The sequence below is a fragment of the Furipterus horrens genome, unplaced genomic scaffold (assembly GCF_987537825.1).
Source record: "Furipterus horrens unplaced genomic scaffold, mFurHor1.1.pri manual_scaffold_8, whole genome shotgun sequence".
NCBI classification, from domain to species: domain Eukaryota; kingdom Metazoa; phylum Chordata; class Mammalia; order Chiroptera; family Furipteridae; genus Furipterus; species Furipterus horrens.
The window spans coordinates 55,337,296-55,358,186 of record NW_028327178.1 but is presented as its reverse complement, the minus strand read 5'-3'; the positions used below and the strand labels follow the sequence as shown (position 1 = coordinate 55,358,186).

The 20,891-nt window shown below is 36.8% G+C and overlaps 1 protein-coding gene across 4 annotated transcripts in view; it reads right to left on the bottom strand.

The window, feature by feature from the left end:
* Positions 1-218: 218 nt before the first annotated feature.
* Positions 219-20,891, bottom strand: part of CEP192 (centrosomal protein 192) — a 155,271-nt gene continuing 134,598 nt past the window's right edge. For 3 of the 4 annotated variants that reach the window (XM_090285856.1, XM_090285859.1, XM_090285857.1), the window contains exons 37-47: positions 18,969-19,144; positions 18,218-18,341; positions 16,611-16,716; positions 15,968-16,175; positions 13,391-13,470; positions 12,378-12,473; positions 9,880-9,999; positions 9,359-9,480; positions 6,839-6,968; positions 6,352-6,410; positions 219-670 (exon numbers count right to left, since the gene is read on the bottom strand). In XM_090285856.1, the coding sequence (XP_090141982.1) occupies positions 532-670; positions 6,352-6,410; positions 6,839-6,968; positions 9,359-9,480; positions 9,880-9,999; positions 12,378-12,473; positions 13,391-13,470; positions 15,968-16,175; positions 16,611-16,716; positions 18,218-18,341; positions 18,969-19,144 (1,360 nt within the window). In that variant the 3' untranslated portion in view covers positions 219-531. The remainder of the gene's footprint in view (positions 671-6,351; positions 6,411-6,838; positions 6,969-9,358; positions 9,481-9,879; positions 10,000-12,377; positions 12,474-13,390; positions 13,471-15,967; positions 16,176-16,610; positions 16,717-18,217; positions 18,342-18,968; positions 19,145-20,891) is intronic. The other variant, XM_090285858.1, reaches the window with a different exon arrangement.

The following is a 20,891-nucleotide window of genomic DNA, read 5'->3' as shown; positions in this document are numbered from 1 at the left end:
TTTTTCCCACTTCGGAGAAAAAAATTTCAAGTAACCTTTTCCTTTCTACTTTGGGCAATCAGCTAAAGGACAGAAGGAGAAGAGAAGGAATTTGTTAGGGGAAAGGAAACTATGTAATGGAGAAGAAAAATCTCAAAACAGACTCAAGAGCTTGGAAATAATTAGAGTAAAAGTGATATTCTCATTTTTGTATATGACATCGTATAAAAAAAGACAAGTTCAATGAAAATTAACTTTATTTCTGAATATACCACATTAAACTACATGACATATTTATTCAGAATATCATAATCAATGCAAAAATAGAACTCTCTTCTCCCCTGTAAAAACTAAGTACAATACTGTAGGCTAGATACACGATATTTTAGTTAGGTCTTCAGTATTAGCTTCTCAAAACAACAAAATAACCCCTACTGTTTACATATTTAATTTATCATACAAAATATACACAAAAGCATAATTGTAGTATAGGAAAATGAAGTTACCAAAATATAACTTATGTCATTTACTTTTAGACAAAATGTATTCTAGTTAATTTTTTTCAAGAGCTTCACCTATTAGTCGAATAGCTACACGTTTGCCTTCATCTGTTTGAATAACAAGTGAAGCTTTGAATGTCCCCACCGACTTTGGTTTGAACTGCACTGGCATGTTGATGTAATGCTGGGCTCTGTAAAGAGAAAGGAAAATGTCAGCAGCCTGATACTACGGCAACAAACAAATCACCTGCCACAGTTAAGCACAATGGCTAGCAGAGAGCTCAGTAGGTTTTTTGATGGAAGAACCCAGTCCAGTTATGTTCAACTTAAATTTATTTCTCATTTCTTTAATGTTATTATTTAATACAAAACTGGCACAAAGGAGAGAGAAATCTAAAATCTTATTCAAAAGTACTGTATATGTATTTCTGGCTAACCAATAAAAACAGGAAAGAGGAAATCAGAGCTCTGATCTATTGTGTAGGGAGCCTCATTTTCCATCTGCAAAAGCAGGTGCCTGTCTACCTAAGAAAGGGTACAAGAACACTCTACATATCTGGACCTTCAACTGGGAAGAATATAAATTTGTGATATGCTTGCCCATCATTAACAGGACTGTATATTTTTTTGCTACAAAACTCATATAAAACCTTTATGAAAAATCTCCTTGAAAGCTTATTTTCAGATGATATCGAGGCAGGTAATGAGTGCCCTATGTTTGCAGGTTTGTTTTTGTTCATAAAATCAGGGCCCAAGAGCTTTAAAAATACATTTATTTTCATGGTGAATGAGACTACATATATTTTATTATTGCCTATGTGATGTTATCTACTTTCAGTCTTCATTGTTTTTCAGTGAAAACTTACAGCTTTTAGACTTCCCTCAGAGGAGAGGTACTTCATCCCCTTAGTCTCACCTCAGAGCTACATGCTTTAATGTTCAGCAATCAGAACTAATAGTATGCTTTTGTTTCCAATGGCTAAAAATTAAGGAAATAGTTTAAGTATTCAAAGACCTTTTCCTGAGTATAACTGATTAACAGAGATGAAAAAATTATATACATGTGTGTGTCTATATTTAAAGTCTAGGTTATTTTCTCCAAATGCATTAATAGCTTATTTTCCCATGTCGAAGCTATGTATCTTTTTCAAAAAATGGTACCTAGTCCATGGCATTGACAAACAACAATTTTCTCTTTCATATTAGCATTTTAATACTCAGAATAATGTACAACTTGCTAAGTTAAGAGGCTTTATAATTTATGAATTACTAAAAGTAATGAAATTACCCAAATAAGTTTCTGAAAGATCCCATTTTTAACAATTTCAATATGGAATATATTTCTATATTTAACTGAGGAAGTGTTTTAAAACATATAATAAACAATATCATCTGCTTTAGATTCACACATACTTTGAATTCAGTGCAATTTTAAAAAAAGAACCATGAAGTATAATACAGCTATAGAACACTTATCAGTAAGATGGACATTTAGCCCTGGCTGGTGTGGCTCAGTGGGTTGAGTGGAAACCTGTGAATCAAAAGGTCGCCGGTTTAATTCCCAGTCAGGGCACATGCCTGGGTTGCAGGCCAGGTCCCCAGTTGGGGGTGCACGAGAGGCAACCAAACATTGATGTTTCTCTACATCTCTTTCTCCCTCCCTTCCCCACTCACTAAAAATAAATAAAAAAATATATATATTTTAAAATGTCATCTTGTACAATTATTAAAAACTGCAATCTCTCCTTTTCTCTCTCTACATATACACACACACGGGAAAAAGAAATAGTAAGTATGTTGAACCCAATGGAAAGGTCTAATTCAAAACCTTTAACTAGCTAATGACTAATTTTATAGCAAAGGCACACAAAAGCAAAAACACATTAGGAAAGCAGAGAGGCAGTCATGAAGTGCACTCTAAACCATTTGGTTCACTACATGTCCCATTTATATATAAAGGGTTTATCAGAACCTACAAACTATATAACCATAATTTTTCTTTTTTAATTTAAAAGAAACACTTTTTGTAGGAAAAGCTAGCACATTAGCATAGCCAAGGTACCATCATTATCAAAGAAATTTTTAAAAAGTTACAAATTGCTTGGTTTCTATGTATGGATAAAAAGTAATGACAAATCAAAGCTAGTGTTGTTCCCTGGCTATGACTTTGTGAGAACTGTCCTTCCCTCTCAAATGACATGGCAGGATCTGTCAGCTCAGAAGCTTCAGCTGGCCAGGACCTGCAGCACACTGTGTGCATGGAGACCTAGGCACAGAAGAGGGGAAACACATTAGTTTGACTTCCCAACTGAGATTAGACTTGAATAAAACAGGTTACCTAAAGGATGCTTTTCAGGGCTAAGTGGAAACATGAACAAATCCTTTTTAAAAAGACATGTGAAGGGGATGATCACCTAGAATCTAAGAAAGAACCTTCACAAAAACCTTAATGTTTTCTTTTTTCTCTTTATAATCTATCACTAAGTGGGTTAAACATCCCTGTATATATTCATGCTTATCTACCTCTGCATTAGGCAAAACCCCTGTAACTTCTGGAGAAAAACTGCTTATTTATGTTGCAGTCAGTTTACATCCCATAAGCCAGTTTACTTCATCTGGTTAAACAGATAACCGAGTTAGTGCTTTACACATACTATTTTCTTATTCTTAATCAAGTTTATACTGAGCTGCTGCTATGAAAATTGTTGCTGGAATTTGTAACATTACATATTTATTGTTAAGGTCCATAATGACAGTTAAAATGAATGAAAACTTTCTGGAAACTCATTGTGCTCAGAATAATAAGTAGCTGCCACTAATAAAAGTATAAAATTACCTTATTTATCTTCAAAGCAAAAAAATTTTTAAATATTTTAAAGTGATATGTTCGAAGAGTATAAAGCAGACAAATGTATCTTGTGATGCTATTTTAAATTCTAGCTTATGTAAACTGCTCCAATTTTGCTGGAATTAGAAATATTTTCTCATGTTTCTAAGTTCTTTTAGATACTACTAACATGACCTAGGCTGCACAGAAAAGCAGTGTTCTAATTTACAACATCTTAATATTTTCTAGCACTGGAATGATCAGTCAACCAGTTCAACTCTATAAAAATGTCTACTTTTAAATGGCTAGCAATGAACATATTTTATGTTTCAACGTTTTTAGAAAATAAATTGAAGCTAAGCAAAATGCCATCTCATTTATAAAAACTGAACTTCTCATTAAAATGTTTTCATCATGTCTATAATACTGAAGTCAGGATGAACATGAAAAGGAGGAGGAGGAAAAGGAGAAAGAGTAGTGGTAGCTCTTGCTATTAAGACAACTATTAAATCCAGAAAAAAATATCGTTACTAGTTTGTTAAAACATATAGATGACAAAATAAAGATGAAAAGAATTTGACATTTTAATTGCCAAAATTATACTTGGTTTTAGGTAATGTCAGTATTCTATGAATTCTAATACCTCAATGACAACTAATGTACACTGCAGAAGGATTGCCACTCCCAAATCCCCTGACATCCCTTTTCATTCAATTCATCTTGTTCTTACACTCCATATTAGAAATAAACCCTGCTGCCTGGAACAGTTCTAACAGAACAGGTTTAGGTTCTTTTTCTGTAAGGGTCAAGAAGATAACTAATTTGGCTTACAAATTTCAGCTGAAATAGAATTTTTAAAAAAATCTGTGATTCAGATTATACAAAAAATATAACATCAACAGAGAATTTGTAACCATAATGTATTCAGTGATTAAAGTTGGAAAATAAATGTTAACTCCAGGCAAGTTTTCAATACCTCCTCCTCTAGCCATAATACAGAGAATAGTGACATAAAGCTAAACAATTTAAAACCTATTTTATAATGATTCCTTACCAAAATTATATATAGATGAGCTGAATGCTCATCTTCTGTTTTTTTTAAAAAGTTGGTACTAGGCTGTTCAAGGGAATTAAAGAGAAAAGGAATTGTAAGATTTCTTGGAACCTTTTAAAGGAGCTTTATTTATTTATTTTTTAAATTTTTCTTTTTTATACGTTAAGAGCTCCTTGAGAGAAAAATGTGAAGCTCTTCCAGGAAGTTCTATCAGGTACATGTTAGTTTACACAGAAGTATTCCACCAAAAGCTGGCTAAGATCAAGAATGTGAACCAGGCAGAGAATAAAAGGGAAGCAAAATTAATAATGCAGTTATGATAAAGTTCAAATTCAGATAATAACAGTGTTCAGGATAGATTATTTATTCAGTATCTATTTGCACTCAAGTTATAAAAAGTTAAAATCGAGAATTTAAATACTCTATTTTTGTTTTATTTTTTATTAATCATTTATTTTTGTTATTCTATTACAGTTGTTATTTTTAAATAAACTAATTGCTTCCACAGTTATGCCACTACGTATTTAACAGTACCAACCTATTTTAATACATTAGTATAACATCACTGGTCTCAAATCAATCAAGGCAAACAAACCTTCATTAACTAGAGGGGTCCACAGACTGCTGGGAGACAAGAACTCTGAGAGAGTAGAGAGGGTGGAGAACTTGGGTTCAGTAGTTTTTAAAAATTTAGAACTTTCTCTTTTATATAGTTATTGAAGGGATTAAATGGGAAAGCACTGAAAGGAAATTATGAAGTTGTATCAAAATCTCTGGAGTCGGTCTTAATGGATCCTGCCAGTAAGGCCAACTTAAAAGAAGGGCTTTATTAATAATGCTGACGATACCATCATCTGCTGAGAGCTTCCTATGACCGGACACTAACACTCACACATCTCTACATACACCTCATAGCAATTACATGTAGCCAGGGGCAGTATCATCTCTATTTTACCTGTTAGGAAACTGAGGCTTAGAGAGATTAAGTCTATAATAATTTTCTGGATTGTTGAATTTGCAGTTTGCCTCCAGGTCAGCCTCCTTGGGAGGCAAAGAAAGTGCTTAACTCCTAAGTACATAAATAACATGTTATATAGCACCCAGGATGGGGAAGGAGTGGTGTAAGAGATGAAAAGAATGAAAAGGTAAGAGGTAGAGAGAACAAGTCTCCCCCTTTCCAGTACCTAGATATATGTGTAGCTCCTACAGTACAGAACTGCTGGTCTAAGTAACTCCGTAAAGACAGTCCTAGAATCTTTAATGAGTGGTCTGAGTTTTCATAGAATATAACATGTTTTTGGAATAGTCTCCTAATATTAAGATGATAAGATCTTATAATAATTAAATGGTTTAAAGATAAAATTATTCTTTAGTATTAAGTCCAGTAAAACTTAAATAACAGGGACAAACAAGTTTGAGATTTCAACTTAAATGTACATCATGTGGAAAAAGAAAATTAGCGAGGTCAGTAGGAAACTGCGGCCCTGATTTAAAATAATACAGGGTATTTGAAGAATGACAACTGAAAAATACCACAATGAAAGTTTTCCCAATTAATCTGGAAAAACTAACTGTTGTTCAAATCAGTGAAATTTAAATCCCTGATTCTCAGGATAGTAAAAATAATATACAAAGCAGAAATTATTCTAAAGTTAATGACAGGATAATTAAAATTCTATGGTTTTTCTGTGGCTGGCACAATACTGGGTAACGGGAATCATATGTTAAGTCCAAAAGATTTTGTGAAGTTGGAGTGGCTACACTGTAAAGTACACCAGTGGTCAGTCATGAAATGTTTTCCATGCAGTCTCCTTATCTCTTTTCCTACTTAGGAAGACCCATGTGTTTACTGCTCTCTGGTGTTGGTAATGAAGATGAGGAGCTACAATAGGGGGAGCTCTTACAAGTCCTAAATCCCAAGTGATATTTTGATGTTTTGGAAACAAATTTCTGCACTTGGATTAGAACATTTTGATTTATGATAAACTCACCTCAAAGAATATTTTGAATGCTTTACGTAGAAAGGGTCTCTGGGACTTAAAAACTTCAGCTGCAATTTAATATGAAACACTTAATGAAGTCATGCAAGTTAGATAATGGAACATTCATTTACATTTGTAAATTTAGGTATAGCCACAAAATTGGGTAAGAAAATAAATGCTCATAAAAACACATAAAAGGAAATTTTAATATGTATTTACTTTGGTTTTGACTAGAGTAAATGTTATCCAGAAATATGTTGGTGTGATGGTACAGAACAAAGAGAAAAAGTTAAGAAATGAAAAATACGAAAGAAAACAAGTGCTAAATACTTTTGATTTTTAGATAAAGGGTCATGAACTTTCCACAAGTTTCATTTCAAATAGAATAGTAAAGCATTTTAAAAATTAATGTAAGCTTCTAATTATCAGGAAAATGTTTACCAAATAGTTGAATACATTTACTTTTCTAAAACCCACAGTATTATTTACAACTTACCAAGTGTGTAATAAAAGAATTATTTCGCAAATTGACTTTTAACGTCCTTGATTCCCCAACTCTAGTCGGTAGAAACTGATACACATCTTCTGGGGCATAAACTCCACGATGGGTCAAGTCAAGCTGTCTGCTTTGGAAAAAGGTTTAAGAGTCATCTATTTAAAATCCAAATAAATGTAATTTAAACTCTTTAGATATATTAAATTAGGAAGTAGTGCTTTAAATTTGTGTTTTCCCTTACAACTCAATTAAAAAATAGTTTTGTAACAGCTGTTTAAGTTGTACAAAGATGAAGTGCTTGATAGCAGGAATACTCTTACAGAGGTGCTTGATGGGTTAGCTGCTCTGCAAGACAGGACGGCAGCACCACCTTGACCCCCCTTTTTCACTCAAGTGTGGCTCTCCACTTGCCTCAGACCAAAAGGTGGCCCTTTCACCTTAATCTATTTCACTGAGTACTCACAGCACAGACTTATTTTTTACAGGAACATTGACACAGCCCTGGCCTCTCAGCATCATTTGATGGTAGTGACCACGTCCTCTGGCCTTGGCTTCCAGATTCCATGCTGCTGTCATTTGTCTGGCCACTCCTCAGTCTGTGCAGGCTCATCTCTACTCCCTCAACTCTAATGCTTCTGTCCCACAAGGCTTGGCCCCGGACATCCCTAACTGCTCACACAACACTCTCCCTAGGTATCCCCATCTCAGGTGATCCAGTGACCTCACACCTACGTGACTCCCAGATTTGTATCTCAGCTCAGATTGAGCTTCTGGACAACATATCCAATCACCTCACAATTATCTCCTTATGGTTCCACAAACAAAGAATAAACTTGTTACCTTTCTCCTCAATCCTCATCCTTCACTTTTATTTCCTGTCTAGGGGAACAGTAATCGGGAGCTGACCTTGAATCCTTTCTTTCTCATGCCCCTTTATCCAATCCATCACCGAGTCCTTCAAATTTCCTTCCTATAGACATTAAAGGTGTCCATTTCTCACCATATTCCTTGATACTATCTTAGTCCTAGACTGCTCATAAATACCCTCTGATTTGTTTCATAGTAAGTACTCTTGTCTCCTTCTAATCAGTCCATACTACAGCCAGAATGATTTTTCTGTAAATACTAGAATATGATGATGCCATTCAATGGTTTCTAGCAGCTTTCCAGATAAACTGACATGAGGCCCTGTGTGGTCTGCACGTGATCCACATCCCTCTCCAGTCTTCACTCATACCACTCTCCCTCCTCTGTGCTCTAGACGTGTGGGCTGCTTATAGTTCCTTGAGAACCAAAAATCCCCACCACCCTGGTCGTTTACACAGTCCTCTTCACCTAGGTCATTTTTACTCGCTCTCAACTTAAAGGTCCAATTTTAGGGAGGATCTTCCCAGATACATTTCCCCATGTTTCCCATTTATTTTCTTTCAGTCCTTTCCACAAGTTGTAATCAAGCCTGTTCGTGTGGTTATTTGTTATATGGCTCCTCCTCCAGAAGGGAAGTCTGTGGAGCAAGGACTAAGGCAGTTTTGCTCACTGTCTTATCTCCACCGCCCAGAATGCAGGGAGCACTCAGTAAGCATGAGATGAACAGATGAGTAAATAGCATAGTGTGTGATAAGAACACATATTCTATTCTTTAAAGGACTCTAATTTCTTACAAAGTGCATTATTTACTCCTATTAGAAATAAATGACCACATTTATATTAAATTCAGTAGGTATCTAACATATTCTTATAAGCATCTTCTTCCAGAACTTAGAACTAAATATTAGTAAATTAAGGATTATTAGAAATATTTTCATTAGATAAAATACTTAAATATTACCATTAAAGTTATATAAGCTGCTGGTATAAAATATACATTCTTAAAAGTTTTTAAGAACCTACTTTCATAAATTTTTTAAATCTTTTTTGGGAATTGAAAATGATTACAACCACTGTAGGAAACCTATGTGGGAATTTATTTTAAACACATGCTTGTCTTATGACTCAGCAACTCTCAACTCTATTCTTAGGTACTTTTAGCCTACTCCCCCCTCCCCACTATGCCCCCCACCAATGGAAAAATATGTCCACAAAAATACACATACAATAATGTTCATAGCACCTTCATTCCTAATGGTACCAAATTAGAAGGAAAATGAATAAATACATTATATGTTCATATAATAGAATACGAAACAATAAAAAGAATCAAACTACAGATATCATATACTCAACAACACAAATAAATTCCCCCAAGAAGTATGTTAAGTGAAAGAAGCTCAATAAAAAGGGAGTGTATGTAACCTATGGCAATAGATTAGAACAGAAAAAACTTTGTGGTGAGGGTGGGGATTGACTACAAAGGGACATAAAAGAACTTTCCAGGGGAAGAAAAATAGTCTCTTTCTTCATTGGAGTGGTAGTAATACATGTAAATTCTTAGGTAAAGTCACTGAGCATTTTACCAAATGTAATTATATACCTCAATCAAGTACTGAGAAAAAACACGTAAGAATGAAAAAAACAACATACCCAGGTATGACAGCGGAAGCTTCTGATACAGCTTGTCTTCGGGACTTAACTAAATTATCTATTTTAATAAGAGTATTTGTAGAAATGCATGGATTTTCAGGCTCAGTTTCTGCTTTGACACTCTATATAAAAAGAAATTATAGGGTGGAGGAGGAGAAATAAATACTCTCAGAAAATATATGGACATTTAACCTTTTGAATCCTACTATTTCCTTCACAATATTTTAAAAGGAGATTTAAGATTCACATACACACTTCAGTTTCTTACACACACACACACACACACACACACAGAGCATCAAGTCAAACACAAATTTCATAAAGCCAAACCCAAACCTCAAACATACCAATCAATAAAGATAAATGAGGAAATTAAGATAGGGCTATATAGCAGAATTAATAAAATTAGAATAATACCAGAAAAGTATTCTGCATTTTCAGGCCAGTTTTTCCTGACAGTATCACTTAGTGTTTTTAATATACACACAAAATGATATATTTAAATTTAGTGTAATACTCACTTGTCCAGAGAGTTGAAATCTCAGGGTATGTTTCAGGTGAGGTTCTTTAAGGGGGTGACATTCAACATCCCAAAACTGAGCATAATCCCCTTTATCTCTGGGTGAAAATGTGATGGAGACCTACAAAACAACACACTGAACCTTACACACATGTAGTTAGATTACCAACTCAAATTATTAAAGGAAAAATATTTTTGTATTCATTAGTTTTGCCACTAATTAAAAAAGAATTTGAGCAATTCTACTTTTAGTGGGCTTGTTACTATACCAGATCCCAAATACATTTTTAAGGCTTTATGTAAAATATTCCTAAAAATGTAAATTTTAAAATTAAAAACAAGTTATCAAAAATTCTGTGTGTCCTAGGCATGTGCTGTGCCTGTTGGGCCAGTCACATACATTCCCACTCCATTCCACAGCAGCAGCATTAGTACATAGGTGTCCCCAATGAAATATGAGGAGTGATCCTGCCAGCAATCTTGGGTCCTAGCCCCTCCCTTCTTCCTGTCCCCTTAATCTAAAGTCCCAAAGCCTTTAACCCAACAGAAGTGGGTACAGAAAACCTTCCCTTGGCATCTGAGGGCAACAAGACAAGGGCTTCCCAGTGTGTCCAAGAAAGACTGCTTGCCCTGCCTAGGGCTGAAGCCAGGGGAGGGAGGAAGGGTACCCTGGGGCTGCCTGGGCTGCGGATGTTATAGGTGCAGGTGAGGAGAGGCCTCACTGGGGCAGCTGGCTTTGGCACCCACCCTGCCCTGTGCAGTATTTATTGCTAAATTATTGTCCAGCAGAGGCAGCACTCACTGGGCTGGGCCCTGGGTATTATTGCTGCACATAGTGTATGTTTGTAATTACGTTTTCTTTGTTTTGTACATGATCAATAAACACCTCTTAAAGGGAAAAAAAATTCTAGAGCTGTCGAGTACAAAATCTAAATGAGGAAGTTTTAACTCCAGACACACAATACAGTCTTTCACTGCAATGCTTATGGAACCCTCTGCTGGTCAAGTGGTAAAGGACTAAGGCCTAGCAAATGGCCACTAATTGGAGAGACTGACAAGAACAGGAAATGTGAGGAAACACAGGTGCATTACAGGAGGCAGAAAAGACAAGCACCACTAAACTACATGTTAGCAGCTTTTCTTATGATTCACTTCAGAACATCGGTCAGAACCAATTACCCTGACCATACAGCTCAAAGCTATAGATATGAACTGGATGCATACAACCTATAAAAAGCTCAATAATTAGGAAGTTGTAATACTTAAAAACAGTATCTTATAAAGTTTACCAGGGTTAAAGAACTTTATCAAAGAATTCAGTGTTAAAAATACTGACTACCAATTAGGGTATTTGATTCTGGACTTAATTTAAAACACTTAAGTAACCTAATTTCTATCACTACAGAACATTAAGAAACAATGCATCCAGCAAGCCTGAGAACAGGGAGGCAAAGGGAGAACACTGATCAAGGAGATGAGATCATCAAGTTTAGGATGTTACACTGTTAAAGATGATATGGACACTGATAAGATTAAGGAAGAAAACAACCATTTCTTAAAGGGTGAAAATATACAAATTATCAGGAACTACTGGGGGCAGTACCATGTATTAGATAAATCCCACTTACACTTCCTTCCACCACCAAAAAATAAAGAGAGAAAACCTAATATTACTTACTGCATGTCACAGTAGAAACATAATGGAAACTTTAACATTCATTAGCTCATTTAATCCCACATCAAACTGACCAATGTTTCAAAAAAATTTTGTATATATCTTTAAGAACTAAGTTGTAACTAATTTTTTTCCTCCTTCTGGAACACTATTATATGCATCAGTAATTGTGCTATTTGGTAATGTTTCCCTAAATGGTCCCAGAATGATGTGTCTTGCTGTCCCCACCCACCCTAAATTAAGAAACCAGACCTAGAATTCATTGGACAAATGTGATTTGACAAGATGGTAAGTGTTGCTTCGGGTCAAGAAATGCAGAATGAACACAACAAAAATCACAGGGGTACATTTCTATGTTAAGTATTGTGTGAAAAGATATTCCTAGGAGATAATCTAGTCCTACACATTTGTTTTTTTTTTATATCTTTATTGAGATATAATTCACACACCATACAATTCACCCATTTCAACTGGTTTTTAGTATACCTCCAGAGCTGTGCAACCAGCACCACAAAACTATTGTCTAGATTAGCACTACCTGAAGTGTGTTCTAAGCACTAGCAGCCTGCAGCCATATGAAATGCTTATATCAGAACGTAAATCAATCAGACCACTATGCATGGTATTTTGCTTTGCTGTTTAGAGAGCAAGACTTTCTGCTTCAGGAAGCAATCCCCTGACTTGTGCTGAGTGCCTCTTCTTTTGTGGCAGCCTGGCTATGAGCAGCACTGGTGTAGGTGAAGCAGACTGCTCTGGGTGGAAACAAAAGAGACAGTCCTAGCCAATTAATACCAGCTGGCAGTAAAAACAATGTTAAAACTCACCTTTTGGATTCCTTGGCTTTCCATTATACCAGAAATAGGAGAACATCTGAATGCTGCATAGGTAGCTCTAAAAACATCTCCACTTTCATCAACTCCCTAAAAAGTAATCATTTAAACAATCAAATGAAAAAATACAAAAGTTAATGGAACAATTCTGAATAACATTACTACCTTTACAGTTATCAAGGACATGCAAAGCTAATGCCTGCCCCACATGGAAGCACTATTAGACTTGACTCACACAAGGCCTCACACTGCCTCTCCTCCCTGCTTCAGCAGTCACTCTTCTCTGGCTACAGTGAATTTTAGAATGCTGTTCATAATGTCGAAAAACTGCATTTTCCACAAAGACCCTGAAGACCCTACTGAATGTGTATTTTAACATATGCAATACCAGTTTATTTCTTTTCAGTACATATAGCATTATCTTTTGCACACATTTTGTTAATATGGCTCAAAACTGATACCATCACACAAAATACATGCCAAAAAGGCCACAGGGTTCTAAACAACACACAAGACAACACACTCAATTTAAGCAGTGCCCACTGGCATAGACTACTTGCAGTATACAGTAGGCTATACTTAGTGGCAAGAAACATTCAATTCTGTCTCCTGTACTAGCTCCCACTGGTGGAAAAGATACAATAGTACTCAGAACATGGGAGAGAAAAATGTGCATGCATGTGCACACACACACAATATTCTATTCTATAATAAAAATGTATTTTTTTCAAAATAGTTATTTCAATAGATAAAAATCAGAGCTGTAGGAGATAGCATTAAATGAAACCACTACATATTTTCACATACATTCTCTAATTTGACTCTCAAAATCACCTTGTGAAAAAGATTGGGCAGGTATTATCCTGACTTCTAGGGAAAAATCAAGTAAATAAATTAGTAAAACAAAAAGCCAATAAACTCAACCTATACTCAAAATTCAATTTTTTAAACACCCCATCTAAAGTTTAAACATTAAAACGAATACACTTGCAGAAATTATTACTGACCTTGACATAAGGTGGAGCTAAAGATGACAGATACCACTTCACTTCTGTGTTACCATGATTCTCAAGTTCCAGATAATTTTCTAAAAGAAACACATGTGTAACAACTCATATATTGGAGATGTAAGTAAATAAGCAGATTACTGTGACAATGTGTGATAACTACTGTGATTACCTCATCATAAAGAAAAAAATACAAACATTAGATCCCTAGGAGGCCAAAAGGAACTATAGTATTTTCTAACAAAATCATGTTTCATAGGATCCTATTTTGGATTTAATCAAAGGCTTAATTTTAAGCAAGGAAGCAAAAAAGGTGACTTACATCTTAAAGAAATGACTGGCTGCTGTGGAGAAAAGAGACTGCAAGGAGGTCAGAATAAAAGGAACCTTGGTAAGATGCCATTGCAGTAGTTCAGTTGAGGAGATGTGATCATCAAGATTAGGGTGTTACACTATTAAAGATGATATAGACACTGAGAAGACGTGACAATGGGAGGAAAAAGCAGTGGGCAGGTATGGGATTTATTTTGAAAACAGACTGCAAAGGACTAGCTAATGGACTGGGTAGGAGGAGGAAGAGAGGGGGAAAAAAGAAACTTCCAGAAATCTGGCTCAACAAAATGGGCAAACAGTGGTGCCACTTACTTGTAGACATGGGGGAGGCAGATGAAGGAAGAAGCGTGCAGAAGCTGAACAAGTACCTGTGTGTACATATGGAGCACAGATAGAACAGAGAGAAGAAAGGGGACACAGGTCCAAGAAGAGGAGCTAGCAGCGGAACCTGAGAAGGAGTAAAAACCAAAGAGCTTCCAAGAAGGAATTATGCCAAGGAGGAAGTAGTGTTGAGAGGTCAAATCAACAAAGACATGTAAAAGAGACTGTGGATTTGGCAAAGTGGAGCTTTTCAGTGACCAGATAGGAGTGGGTTTGGGGCACGGTGGTGGCAGCATCTAAAACAGCCTAAAAAAGAGGAGGGGAACATAACCATTTCATTAGAAAAGGGTGCTGAGGAAGCAGACAGCTGCAGCAAGGCCAAAGAGTGTACCTCTTAAGTAGGTGAAAGTAGTGTATTGTGTGTTAATGGAAATGTATCATCAATGAAGAGAGAAAAACTGATGACACTGGAGAGAGAAAGAGCTGAGGAGGAAGCCCCTGAAAGGTGAGAATAGATGGGCCTAGATTCCCAGCAAAAGAGGTCATCTGTGATGCAAAGAGAAGCCTTCTGATTAGCCTAACGGCTTCTATATTTTCAATGCTGTGTGAGGCTAAGTCAAGAGTAGAAAAGAGAGCAGGAATAGGGGAGAAGAGGGGGAATAGGAGCTTTAAGAAAGGAGCTGTTGAGGCAATTCCTAAGGGCCCACATGGGTGACTGGGAGTCTCCACTCCTTCTTTCTTCCCCCTTTTTTCCTTTCCTCCGCTCCTGTGGGCCCCACCAGGTGGACCAGGAGTCACCTTTCCCCCGTTTCCCTTGCTCCTAGGGGCCCTTGAGTTGGTCCTGGAGTTTCCTCTTCCTTCCAACCCCCTTCCCCCTCTTCCTTCAATAAACCTGGTTTTTAATACTAAAAAAAGAAAGAAAAAGGAGCTGTTAAACACTCATGGGTAAAGGACATATGCTAAGGAGTGCTGGGAGAGAGCCTACTGTTGGCCTGAGAGTTGAGCTCAAGAATCACTCAGAATAGCTGTAGTTTTCTCCAGCAATGTTTTGCTGCTAAGGTGGAGAGATGGAGTAGGTAGATGATTGGTTTTAACAAGAGTTGAGACTTTGCTAGACAGGAATGTAGAGGGAGAGGGGCTCAAGGCAGATAAGAATGTGAAGCAGTAATTACAAAGATACACCATAAAGTTCAAGGAGGGTTAACAGAGAAGTGGGATGTGTGTGGAGTTGATGGAGAGTGAAAAGGTGGTAGGGTCAGTAGCCTAGATGTCTGAATGAGGTCAGAGAACTGCTGTAATTCCTAGAGTAAGCTGGAAAGACAGGAGGGTTAGGGTCAGGAAGTTAACAGGCTTGAAACTAAGAATGAAAATATGGTATAGCTATTGGTGATGACAAAAATTTAAGAGGACCATGATAGTAGGAAACTAAGCTTGAATTAAAGACAAAATAAAAAATAAGGCCAGAAGCTAGAGGGCCAAATGACAGATGATCCCAAATTCTTTCCAATAGGTCCTGCCTACAATCCTAGTCCTTTAGACTGCCGGCAGGGGTAGGGGGTAGGCCCAAACACATGTGCTGACTCTCAAAGTCACATCAATGACAAAGCCAGCTCCCCACTTCCTTCTCTTCTTCGACTAAGTTATCAGCCAGTCAAAGATCTAGTGAGAGTGGGGGAAGGATGGCTGTGACCAAATAAAGTGTAAGACTCTTGGAGTTATGTTAAATGCTTAGGTTTAAAAGTTACAATCTTTAAGCTCCCCCAAATCCATCTCATCATTGAAATGATTGCCAATAACTATTTGATTTTGTCCTGAAGGGGGTTAAATTTTGTACCTATCATTAACATATGGTTAACTAAGAAAAAGGTATTACACACAATATGCCAGCAGACATTTGAATTAAATAATCTTGCGATATGATACCTGAAGTTTCACCAGGTTCTGTTGCAGGAAAAGTAACAGTCTTATTTCTTATCTCAACTTTTGTGGAAGGTGGTTTTGTTATTGGTTTTACCAGATGACTAATTAAAGGCTCAGTAACTGAAGAAGGAATTCCAAATGAGCTGGAGGCCAAACGAGTGAAAAGTTCTTCTTGAGTCAAGTCTTCTCGAATTTGAACTTTAACAATTTTCTAAAATGAGCCAAAGAAAGGAATAAGACACAAATGTAGCTACAGTTTTGAAAGAAACAATTTCTATTTTTAAGTCATGGTAGACAAGAGTAATACCATATGAAACAATGATGAATTTAGAATTAAAGTTTACTTAGATCTCAAAGTAAATCTTTGACTTTATCCCCTGTCCTCAAACACCCCCCCTTTTTTTTTTCAAAGTAAATTTTGCAAATTAATAATGGCTTCTAGGCCCCATTCGCCATTCCTGCCTCTACCCAGGAGACTCACTTGGATCGCTAATGGAAAATCTCTATCAAATGCTCTATTTAAATAAGTCTAGTTGGGCTGAAAGAGCAGATACCTTCATTTGATTCCTAAAATGTGTATAAGTGCTAGTATTACAACATTTAAGATATAAGAGAAACGTTGCTCAAAAAAAACTTTGAAAAGTACCTTCTGTCCATTGTTACAGTGTATATAAATCAAACCACTCCATGGGAACATTGAATGTTTTGTGGACAAGGAGGAATTAGGACTCACAAGAATTTGTAGCTTACTCCTTAAAAAAAAAATTTTAATAATGAAAACCAAGAATAGCCTAAACTTTAATAGTAATAACTACAATAGTTATGCTATCCTATCAATAACCAACTATTTCCTTATTACTCAGAAAGAGCAGATAACAGGGGTGAGTTCCCATATACATCTGATTTTGCATCAACTCCAATTCAGTAACTAACAAAAAGTAGCATAATCCCATAAACCTAAGGCAAACTCCCGTGAAAACAGACCATACCATAGAATTACCACTTAAAAAACAATTCAAAATTAAAATTTCTAGAGCATAAGACCAATACTACAAAAGCTCTGAGCCACTTATTAAAGAATAATACTGTCATAGTACAAAGAAGACATAATAGGGAGAAAACTGGGAGAAAACAAGAAAGGAATGAAAAAGATTGTTTCTTTTTCCCCAGTTCCTACATTTTCTGTGTTCACCGTCCTCTTTAAGAGCTATGAGATTTAAAAAAAGACTTTTAAATACGGACAATGTAGTTAGGATTTGTGACTTTAAAAATATCCCATCACAAAAGCTATTTCGGTACACATGTCATAAATGACAGAGAAAGATTATTTTCCACTGCTAATAACTAAACACATAGGACAATGGGAAAAGTTGTCTGTGAACAACTTGTCCTATCATTTCCCTAAATTTTCAACCATTAATTAGTTTAATTGACCACTTTCATCTTAGGAATGTTTCTCTGGGGTGTCCCTGACAATACCTTACCTCAGGTCTCAGTCAAGTAAACTCCTAAAATGCACACTCCGTTATTTTGCAAAAGTAAATAAACTTCATGTTATTGTTCTGTCAAACTGCTATTCCTAAATATGAAGCAACTTTCAGATGTGAATGTTCTGTGCCAACCCAGATACAGTTTCTAAAAAGCTACAGAGCTGTGGCTTTACTGTCTATCAATAATTAAGTTACACATAGAGGGCAGCTGCTTATCAACATTAGGCCCCCAAAGAGTTCCTTATATCTTAGAAAATTCTTTGCAGAAAATGGCAAGCTAGGTTCTTGGCTCAGAAATATTAGGTCAGGAAGCTTTGTCTATAAAATGCCCTTTAGACAAAAGAGGCAGAATAAGTCGGCCCAATCCAAGGTAATAAAAGGTGGAACCATTTGGGCTTTAGAGACCACCACCCTTCATTACAGGCCCGGTGATATCCCTTGCTTTGCAGTTCTGTAGTCAGAGTAATAATGCCAGAAAACATTTTAATGTCTTCTACTCCAGGAACTCTTTCCCACCTCACAAATCGTTCTTGACCCTTATAGGCTATATATGATATCTGGCTATGGACATGGTCTTTACTCCTTTAAGCGGTATGAGTCTTGAACGTACAGAAGTCCCACAGAACCAGACATGACTCACTGTACGGCCAGCACATGGCAAAGTTCTACTGAATAAATTAAATTGGAATAGCATTTGATTCGTAAAAAGTTATCATGCCAGCATCTGAATAACACACCCAGAGGAAAGAGAAGTCATACTTACTCTGGTTCAATAAATCCATGTTGTGGTGTTACCATAAGGCAATGGGCCGGCCAGTACAGCTCAAATTTCAATAATCTAACAGAATTATTTAAAATCTGGAAACGTCCAGTTTTTGCCAGATCACCTATTATATCAGATAAATAAATGGTACTTACATTTAGCATTAGTGAGAAAGACAAAGTTAATAAAGAGTAAAAATAAATCCTAAATAAGTATACTAGTAAACCAGCTTATTTTGCTTTCTTAATTGCCCAGTTATAGGAATTTCAAATCCCTGGTAAAGCAAGACCAGCTGTTTACTCTTGGAAACTACAAAGATATGGAACAAAGTTCAAATACTGAACAAAGGTAGAAAAAAAAATTGTTACCACCTGGTCTTGTCTTAGGCACATACATAGGTACCAGATTTATTCCTACTCTGAACCAACTATATAGATGTTAAGGGTAAAAGAAGCCAAGTGCCAAATGAGTTCTTTGGGCAGAGGACGTGGTGGGAGGAAGAGACCATGTGTCAAAGTGGCTCTGCTGTGCAGGGAACTGGAAACTTGGACTGAGGACCATGGCCTTGTGTCAGAACAATGCTATGGTCAAGTCTGTTAGGTCTCTAGCAGATGAGAGAAGTACCTATGAAAGCCATTGGTCACAGGTGCACAAAATTCACATATATATTCTAGATGAGCCATGCGTACAAAGTAAGTATAGCTCTGGGTTTTGGAATGCATTCCTATAGTGTCGTCACTGAAATACTCACAAGTAGAAGGGGCTACCAAAATCAAGTGTTCAGGCTGAACAGTCCACATTTCCTCAGAGGACGATTTATCTTGAGGTGGGTGAACAACTTGTGAAAGTGGAGAACTTTGAGGACCTTTAACTGGTAAAACATCCAAAGAAACATTGGCACCATGTTTCCTAAGACTGTCAGAGTCACTAGAGAAAAAGAGAAAAAAAAAAAAAAAAAAAGTTAAAAGTGATTAAAAAAGCACATTACATACTGTATATTTTTCAGTGACTAAAAATTCTTCATATTGTGTATTCTTAAAGTAATGCATAAAAAAATACAGTATTGTCAAATATTACTATAATATTTATTAATAATACTCAATGATTTAATTTCTTTCCTGCCTTGATTTCTGCAGGCTACCTTATGTCTCTTACGATTTACTAGAAAATTATTCAGTATTAAGAATTTAGAGACACGCTGCATCTCCCTCCACAACTAAGAAGGAACACAACTACCTCAAAACTGAAGACAACCAGAAGTTCCAGAAAATCGAGCTCCAAGGGAGTCCAACAAACAAAGATATAAAGAAGAAATACTTGACCAGACCAGTAGGAGGGGACGAAGCTGGGGCAGAGAGGACACAATGTGAAGGTGGTGGCAGCAGCGGTGATAGCAGCTGTGGCTGGCCAGTGGAAAACACAGTCACACATTTAAAAAAAGTAGGGAGGGGGCACCTGGGGAGTGCTCCCAGCACCAGACCAGACCAGACCAGACCAAGCAGCTCACAGTTCCAGCACCCAGAAAAATAAGGTCTCGTTGTTTCTGACTGTAAAAACCTGTGTAGGTTGGGGCGGCGGAAGAAACTGCCAGTGTCTCAGCAGAGACTGTTTGTTTAGAAGGCCCCCACAGTCCTAGAATGTCCACAGACCCATTCACTCTGGGAACCACAGCCAAAGCAATAGTTAAAGGGGTGCTAGTCCAATGCAGGAAGTGGGAGAAGTGCCTGAAAAAGGGGCGCAAACAGAGCAAGTGGCATTATTCCCTCTCAGACCCTTCCCCCACATACAGCACCACAACCTGGTGAAATAGGTCTCCCTGTACTAATGAAAACCTAAGGTTCTGCCCCTTACAACATAACAGGTGTGACAGCTCTACCAAAGACACAGAGGCAAACACAGGAGACCCTCATGTTGAGGAGACAGAGAAGAATGGTCGAAAGAAGTGAACAGATCAAAGTTCCAGTGGGAGAACTAAGCAACAAGGAGATAGCCAACCTAACAGACACAGAATTCAAAACACTGGTGATAAAGATACTCATAGACTTGACAGATATGCTTAAGTACGGCAAATGTATAAGGGAAGAAGTGAAGGATATGCTGAGTGAAACGAAGGAAAATCCACAGGAAACAAAAGGTGAGGGGAAGGAATCCAGGTTCAAATCAATGATTTGGAACATAAGGAAGAAATAAAGTCAACCAGTACAGAACGAAGAAACAAGAACTGAAAAAAATGAGGAGAGGTGTGGGAACCTCTGGGACAACTATAAACATACCAACATCCGAATCATAGGGGTGCCAGAAGGAAAAGAAAAAGAGCAAGAAATTGAAAACTTACGTGAAAAAATGATGAAAGAAAACTTCCCTAATTTGGCAAAGGATATACACACAAAAGTCCAAGAAGCACAGAGAGTTCCAAACAAGTTGGACCCAAAGAGGACCACACCAAGACACATCATAATTAAAATGCCAAAGGTTAAAGATAAAGAGAGAATCTTAAAAGCAGCAAGAGACAAGCAGAGAGTTACCTACAAAGGGGTTTCTACAAGACTAAAAGCTCATTTCTCAAAAGAGACTTTGCAGGCAAAATGTATTCAAAGTGATGAAAAGCAAGGACCTACAATCAAGATTACTCTCTCCAGCAAAGCTATCATTTAGAATGGAAGGGCAGATAAAG